General features: G+C 46.5%; 1 protein-coding gene across 1 annotated transcript in view; it reads left to right on the top strand.

Annotated features, from left to right (window-relative positions):
• Nucleotides 1-446: 446 nt before the first annotated feature.
• The window catches only part of XPO7 (exportin 7), a 72,028-nt gene continuing 63,878 nt past the window's right edge, over nt 447-8,596 (top strand). Inside the window, exon 1 of the mRNA XM_058820116.1 lies at nt 447-540. Coding sequence (XP_058676099.1) covers nt 523-540 — 18 coding nt within the window. The 5' untranslated portion in view covers nt 447-522. The remainder of the gene's footprint in view (nt 541-8,596) is intronic.

The raw sequence follows: 8,596 nt of genomic DNA, 5'->3' as shown, positions 1-8,596 counted from the left end.
GTCCCGGCTCTGTCCCCGCTCTATCCCCGTGCTGTTCCCGCTGTCCCGGCTCTGTCCCCGTGCTGTCCCCGTGTTGTCCCCGTGTTGTCCCCGTGCTGTCCCCGGTGCGCGGCCCCTTTAAGGCCGTGTCAACAAACCCGCCTCGCGCCCCTCCCTCCTCCCCCCGCCCCTCGCCGCCGCCGTGACGTCAGACGTAGCGCGCCGCGCGCGCAGAGGGGGCGCGGCCAGACCGCTGTGGGCGTGTCCCGGCGCCGCGCGCAGGCCCCGCACAAACACGAGGGCGCGGTCTCGCCGGGATGGGCGTGGCTTCCGCGTTATGGGCGTGTCCTTTGGGCGCGCGCAGGCGCGGGATAGGCCGGGCGGGCGCGGAGGGGGCGTGTCGCCCCGGTGCGCGCAGGCGCGGGAGGGGCGTGGTCCCGGCGCGGCGCATGCGCGGTGCGGGCGGCGGCGCGGGGGGACGCGGTGGCGCCGGGCCCGGCGCAGGCGGGGGCGGAGGCGCGAGCGGAGCATGAATGGGGCAAGATGGCGGATCATGTGCAGGTGAGCTCCGGCCGCAGCGCGGGGCTCGCCCGGGCCCGCCCGCCGCCCTCCCGGCGCCCCCGCGCCGCCCCCCCGGCCCGCGCGGCCGAGCCCCGCACGGCCAGGCCCGGCCAGGCCCGGCGCGGCCCAGGCGCGCAGGCCGCGCTCCCCCCGTGGCCCCCGGCGGCCTCTCCGAGGGTCCCCCCGGCTGCCCGCGGCTCCTCCCGGCCCCATCGCGCCCCCGCCGCGTCCCCGCGTCCCTCCGGCCGTCCCCCCGTCCCTCCGCTCCGTGCCCGGTGCGGAGATCCCGGGACGGGCTCGCTCGGATCCCCGTTATCCCCTCGGGAGCCCCGGGCGGGCCCCGCTGGCACCGGCGGCGCTGGGATCCGCTCCTCGATCCGGGCTGGGCATCGCTGCTTGCGGGATCTCGGCACTCCCGGCCCGGTTCGGGTCGTTCCCGGCCGGGTTTGGGTGCTTTGCCCGGCCCGGGTCGGGTCCGTTCCCGGCCGGGTTTGGGGTCGATTCCCGGCCGGATTTGGGTTCCTTTCCTTGCCCGGTTCTGTTTCTTTCCCGGGCGTGTTTGGGGTCATTTCCCGGCCGGGTTTGGGGTCATTTCCCAGCCGGGTTCTGTTCCTTTCCGAGTCTAGCTTGGGTTCCTTTCATTGCCCGGTTCTGTTTCTTTCCCAGCCAGGTGTGGGATCATTTCTCTGCCCTGTTTGGGGTCATTTGCCAGACAGGTTTGGGATCCTTTCCCAGCCGGGTTTGGGGTCATTTCTGTCATTTCTGTTCCTTTCCCAGCCGGGTTTGGGATCATTTCTCTGCCCTGTTTGGGGTCATTTCCCAGCCATGTTCGGGTTCCTTTCCCAGCCCTGTTTGGGGTCATTTCCCGGCCCTATTTGGGTTCCTTTCCTTATCCCGTTCTGTTCCTTTCCCAGCCGGTTTTGGGATCATTTCCCAGCCCTGTTTGGGTTCCTTTCCTTGCCTGGTTCTATTTCTATCCCAGCCGGGTTTGGGGTCATTTCCCTGCCTGGTTCTGTTTCTTTCCCAGCCCTGTTTGGGATAATTTCCCAGCCCAGTTTGGTTCCTTTCCCAGCCCTGTTCGGGGTCATTTCCAGGTCCTGTTTGGGATCCTTTCCCTGCTCACTTCTGTTCCTTTTCCACCCAGCTTTGGGATCATTTCCCAGCCAGGATTTTTCCTTCCCGAGTCCAGTTCGGGTTCCTTTCCCAGCCGGGTTTGGGGTCATTTCCCAGCCCTGTTTGGGATCCTTTCCCTGCCTGGTTCTGCTCCTTTTCCATCCAGGTTTGGGATCATTTCTCTGCCCTGTTTGGGGTCATTTCCAGGTCCTGTTTGGGATCCTTTTCCTGCCTGGTTCTGTTCCTTTCCCAGCCCTCTTTGGGATCATTTCCCAGCCCAGTTTGGTTCCTTTCCCAGCCAGGTTTGGGGTCCTTTTCCTGCCTGGTTCTGCTCCTTTTCCACCCAGGTTTGGAATCATTTCCCAGCCCTCTTTGGGTTCCTTTCCTTGCCCGGTTCTATTTCTTTCCCAGCCAGGTTTGGGATCCTTTCCCTGCCTGGTTCTGCTCCTTTCCCAGCCCTGTTTGGGGTCATTTCCAGGTCCTGTTTGGGATCCTTTCCCTGCTCACTTCTGTTCCTTTTCCACCCAGCTTTGGGATCATTTCCCAGCCAGGTTTGGGATCCTTTCCCTGCCTGGTTCTGCTCCTTTCCCAGCCCTGTTTGGGGTCATTTCCAGGTCCTGTTTGGGATCCTTTTCCTGCCTGGTTCTGGTCCTTTTCCATCCCTGTTTGGGATCATTTCCCAGCCTAGTTTGGTTCCTTTCCCTGCCCTGTTTGGGTTCCTTTTCCACCCAGGTTTGGGATCATTTCCCAGCCCTGTTTGGGTTTCTTTCCTTGCCTGGTTCAATTTCTTTCCCAGCCAGGTTTGGGATCCTTTTCCTGCCTGGTTCTGGTCCTTTTCCATCCATGTTTGGGTTCCTTTCCCAGCCCTGTTTGGGGTCATTTCCAGGTCCTGTTTGGGATCCTTTTCCTGCTCAGTTCTGTTCCTTTTCCATCCAGGTTTGGGATCATTCCCCAGCCCTGTTTGGGTTCTGTTCCCAGCCAGGTTTGGTTCCTTTCCCAGCCGGGTTTGGGGTCATTTCCCAGCCAGGTTCGGTTCCTTTCCTTGTCTGGTTCTGTTCCTTTCCCAGCAGGATTTGGGTTCCTTTCCCAGCCCTGTTTGGGTTCATTTCCCCACAGGATTTGGGTTCCTTTCCCAGCAGCATTTGGGTTCCTTTCCCAGTGGGATTTGGGTTCCTTTCCCAGTGGGATTTGGGTTCCTTTCCCCACAGGATTTGGCTTCCTTTCCCAGCAGGATTTGGGATCCTTTCCCTGCAGGATTTGGAGTCACTTCCCAGCAGGATTTGGGGTCAATTCCCAGCCCTGTTTGGGTTCATTTCCCCGCAGGATTTGGGATCCTTTCCCAGCAGGATTTGGGTTCATTTCCCCGCAGCATTTGGGATCCTTTCCCAGCAGGATTTGGGTTCATTTCCCCGCAGCATTTGGGATCCTTTCCCAGCAGGATTTGGGATCCTTTCCCAGCCCTGTTTGGGTTCATTTCCCCACAGGATTTGGGATCCTTTCCCTGCAGCATTTGGGATCCTTTCCCTGCAGGATTTGGGTTCCTTTCCCAGCCCTGTGCACGCTCAGGTTTGGGCAAGGTTTCCTTTGGGTGTTTCAGGGCAATTTCAGAATGGAAAAGTTCACGGGGCAGGAGCGAGGAGGGAAATCCAGGGCTGGGAAAGTTCCAGGTTCTGTTCCAGGGACAGAACCCCTGGGAAATGGACCTGAACCCCTGAAAAATGGACCTGAACCCCTGGGAAATGGACCTGAACCCCTGAAAAATGGACCTGAACCCCTGAAAAATGGACCTGAACCCATCAGGAAGGGAACAAAACCCTCAGAGTGGGCTCAAACCCCCAATGAGGGAACCCAAAACCCTTTGAAACCCTCAGAAATTGACCCCAAACCCTCTCAAATTGACCCCAAACCCTCTCAAATTGACCCCAAAACGTCTTAAGAGTGACCCCAAACCCTCTGAGAGTGACCCTAAACCTCTCCAATTGACCCCAAACCCTCAGAAAGAGGCCCCAGACCCTCTGGAATTGAACCCCAAAACCCCTCAGTGACTCAAAAATCTCTAAAATTGACCCCAAACACCCTAAAATTGGTCCCAAACCCTCTAAAAATGACCCCCAACGCCCTAAACTTGACCCTAAACCCTCTAAAATTGACCCCAAATCCCTTGAGATTGACCCCAACACCTTGAAAATGACCCCAAAGCCCCTGAAAATGACCCTAAAGACCTTAAAATTGACCCCAAACCCCTTGAAATTGGTCCCCAAATTTCCTAAAATTGGTCCCCAAATCCCTTAAAATTGACCCCAAATTGCCTAAAATTGACCCCAAATTGCCTAAAATCGACCCCAAACCCTAAAATTGACCCCAAATTGTCTAAAATTGACCCTAAATCCCTTGAAATTGGTCCCCAAATGCCCTGAAAATGACCCCAAACACCCTAAAATTGACCCCAAACACCCTAAAATTGACCCCAAATCCCCTGAAAATGACCCTAAACACCTTAAAATTGACCTCAAACGCCCTAAAATTGACCCCAAACCTTAAAATTGACCCCAAATCCTCTAAAATTGACCCCAAATCCCCTGAGAATGACCCCAAACACCCTAAAATCGACCCCAAACCCCTTGAAATTGGTCCCAAACACCCTAAAATTGACCCCAAAACCCTAAAATTGACCCCAAATTGCCTACAATTAACCCCAAACCCTAAAATTGACCCTCAATCCCCTGAAAATGACCCCAAACCCCCTAAAATTGACCTCAAATTCCTTGAAATTGGTCCCAAACATCCTAAAAATGACCCCAAACCCCCTAAAATTGACCCCAAATCACATGAAATTGGTCCCCAAATCCCTTAAAATTGACCCCAAATCCCCTAAAATTGACCCCAAACCCCCTAAAATTGACCTCAAATTCCTTGAAATTGGTCCCAAACATCCTAAAATTGACCCCAAACCCCTGAGATTGACCCCAAATTTCCTAAAATTGACCCCAAATCGCCTCAAATTAACCCCAAACCCTAAAATTGACCCTAAAACCCCTGAAAATGACCCCAAACCCACTAAAATTGACCCCAAATCACATGAAATTGGTCCCCAAATCCCTTAAAATTGACCCCAAATCCCCTAAAATTGACCCCAAATTGTCTAAAATTGACCCCAAATCCCCTAAAATTGACCCCAAATCGCCTAAAATTAACCCCAAACCCCCTAAAATTGACCCTAAATCCCCTGAAAATGACCCCAAACCCCCTAAAATTGACCTCAAATCCCCTGAAATTGGTCCCCAAATCCCTTAAAATTGACCCCAAATTGTCTAAAATTGACCCCAAATTGTCTAAAATTGACCCCAAATCCCCTAAAATTGACCTCAAATTCCTTGAAATTGGTCCCAAACATCCTAAAATTGACCCCAAACCCCCTAAAATTGACCCCAAATCCCTTGAAATTGGTCCCCAAATCCCTTAAAATTGACCCCAAATTGTCTAAATTGACCCCAAATCCCTTGAAATTGGTCCCCAAATCCCCTGAAAATGACCCCAAACACCTTAAAATTGACCCCAAACGCCCTAAAATTGACCCCAAACCTTAAAATTGACCCCAAATTTCCTAAAATTGACCCCAAACCCCCTAAAAATGACCCCAAATTTCCTAAAAATGACCCCAAATTTCCTAAAATTGACCCCAAACCCCCTAAAATTGACCTCAAATCCCCTGAAATTGGTCCCAAACATCCTAAAAATGACCCCAAAACCCTAAAATTGACCCCAAATCCCTTGAAATTGGTCCCCAGATTGTCTAAAATTGACCCCAAATCCCCTAAAATTGACCCCAAATCCCCTGAGAATTACTCCAAACCCTAAAATTGACCACAAACCCCCTAAAATTGACCCCAAATTGTCTAAAATTGACCCCAAATCCCCTAAATTTGACCCCAAACCCACTAAAATTGATCCCAAATCCCCTAAAATTGACCCCAAATTTCCTAAAATTTACCCCAAATCCCTTGAAATTGGTCCCCAAATCCCCTAAAATTGACCCCAAATCCCCAATCCAGGCCCAGCTGGGGGGATTTTCCTTGTGGATTTTTTTTGGTTTTTTTGGGATAAATCCGAATTCCCCGGAGTTCTTTATTATCCCTGGCACTTCCCAGTGAATAAATCCCAAAGCCTTAATTCTGATCCCAAAAAAAAAAAATAAGAGTGGCCAAAATCCCATTTAATTTCCATTTTTCCAAGGGAAATTCCTGCCCAAAATCCCATTTAATTTCCATTTTTTCAGGGGAAAATTCCTGCAATTTCTCATTAAATTCCTGCCAAAAATTCCATTAAATTTCCCTTTTTCCAGAGGAAATTCCTCCCCAAAATTCCATTTAATTCCCTTTTTCCAGGGGAAATTCCTGCCCAAAATCCCATTTAATTTCCATTTTTTCAGGGGAAAATTCCTGCAATTTCTCATTAAATTCCTGCCCAAAATTAAATTTAATTTCCATTTTTTCAGGGAGAAATTCCTGCCCAAAATCCCATTTAATTCCCTTTTTCCAGGGGAAAATTCCTGCCCAAAATCCCATTTAATTCCCTTTTTTCTGGGGAAATTCCTGCAATTTCTCATGAAATTCCTGCCCAAAATTAAATTTAATTTCCATTTTTTCCAGGGGAAAATTCCTGCAATTTCTCATGAATTTCCTCCCCAAAATTAAATTTAATTTCCCTTTTTTCAGGGAGAAATTCCTGCCCAAAATTCCATTTAATTTCCATTTTCCAGGGGAAAATTCCTGCAATTTGTAATGAAATTCCTGCTCAAAATCCCATTTAATTCCCATTTTCCAAGGGGAAATTCCTGCCCAAAATCCCATTTAATTTCCATTTTCCAGGAGAAAATTCCTGCAATTTCTCATGAAATTCCTGCCCAAAATCCCATTTAATTTTATGGGATATTCTTTAAAATTTGGAGATTTTTAATGAAAAATTCTTTGGGAATTTGGGGATTTCTAGGAACAAAATTGGGAAAATCCCATCGCTGCTTCCTGTGAAATTCTGAATTTCCAAAAATTCAATTCTGGGATTTTTTAGGGATTTTATTCACCTGAATAATTCAGTTTTTATGGATTTTTCCTGGAGTTTTGAAGCACAAAATTTTTATTTTTTCTGGATTTTATCTGGAATTATGAAGCACAAATCCAAATTTTAAGGAATTTTTCCTGATTTTGTGAAACCCTAAAATAATTTTTTATGGATTTTACCTGAAGAAACCCCCAAAAATTTCAGTATTTTATGTGGAATTATGAAGCTCAAATCCAATTTTTAAGGAATTTTTTCATGATTTTGTGAAGCCCTAAAATGATTTTTAATGGATTTTATATGGAATGAAGAAACCCCCAAAAATTTTAATGGATTTTATGTGGAATTATGAAGCACAAATCCAAATTTTAAGGAATTTTTTTGTGGTTTTGTGAAGCACAAATCCAAATTTTAAGGAATTTTTCCTGATTTGATGAAGCCCAAAAATAATTTTTAATGGATTTTACCTGGAATGAAGAAACCCAAATTCCATTTTTCTTGATTTTTCCTGGAGTTTTGAAGCACAAAATTTTTATTTTTTCTGGATTTTATCTGGAATTATGAAGCTCAAATCCAATTTTTAAGGAATTTTTTCTGATTTTGTGAAACCCTAAAATAATTTTTTATGGATTTTATCTGGAATTATGAAGCTCAAATCCAATTTTTAAAGAATTTTTCCTGATTTGATGAAGCCCAAAAATAATTTTTAATGGATTTTACCTGAAGAAACTTCCAAAAATTTCAGTATTTTATGTGGAATTATGAAGCTCAAATCCAATTTTTAAGGAATTTTTTGTGGTTTTGTGAAGCCCAAAAATAATTTTTTATGGATTTTACCTGGAATGAAGAAGCACAAATCCAATTTTTCTTGATTTTTTCCTGGAGTTTTGAAGCACAAAATTTTTATTTTTTTCTGGATTTTACTTGGAATTATGAAGCACAAATCCAAATTTTAAAGAATTTTTCCTGATTTTGTGAAGGCCAAAAATAATTTTTAATGGATTTTATCTGGAATGAAGAAACCCCCAAACATTTTAATGGGAATTTTGCACTTGGAATGAATTTTTGGGGAATTTCCAAAATATTGGAGCAGAGAGGGGTCGTAAATTCAATTTTTTTTCCCCATTTGGAAGCAGATTTTTCCAATTTTTTCCTTTAAATTCCTCTTTCCTTAAACCAAAATTATGCAAATTTTATGCAAATTATGGGTTAAAACTCCCAAATTGATGGAAATTATGGGTGAAAACTCCTAAAATTATGGAAATTTTGTGGAAATTATGGATGAAAACTCCCCAAATTATGCAAATTTTATGGAAATTATGGGTTAAAAGTCCCAAAGTTATGGAAATTATGGATGAAAAGTCCTAAAATTATGGAAATTTTGTGGAAATTATGGATGAAAACTCCCAAATTCATGGAAATTATGGATGAAAAGTCCCAAATTGATGGAAATTATGGGTTAAAACTCCTAAAATTATGGAAATTTTGTGGAAATTATGGATGAAAACTCCCAAAATTGTGGAGATTGTGGATGAAAACAGAAATGATGGAATTTTTTGGAAATGTTGAATAAAAATGCCTGGTTTGCCCTGGTTTCCCCTGGTTTTTTCCTCATTTTCCCCCTGTTTTTTCCCCATTTTTCCCCATTTTTTCCCTGTTTTCTCTCTGGTTTTCCCCTGTTTTTTCCCCTGGTTTCCCCCTGTTTTTTTCCTCATTTTTCCCTGTTTTTCCCCCTGTTTTTCCCCTGTTTTCCCCTCATTTTTCCCTGTTTTCCCCCTGCCTTTTCCCCATTTTTCCATGGTTTTTCCCCTTTCTTCCCTGTTTTTTCCCTGTTTTCTCCCTGTTTTTTCCTCATTTTTCCCCATTTTCCCCTATTTTCCCCCTGGTT

The sequence above is a fragment of the Ammospiza caudacuta genome, chromosome 26 (assembly GCF_027887145.1).
Source record: "Ammospiza caudacuta isolate bAmmCau1 chromosome 26, bAmmCau1.pri, whole genome shotgun sequence".
Classification (NCBI taxonomy): Eukaryota; Metazoa; Chordata; class Aves; order Passeriformes; family Passerellidae; genus Ammospiza; species Ammospiza caudacuta.
This window is presented reverse-complemented; position numbering and strand designations above follow the sequence as displayed.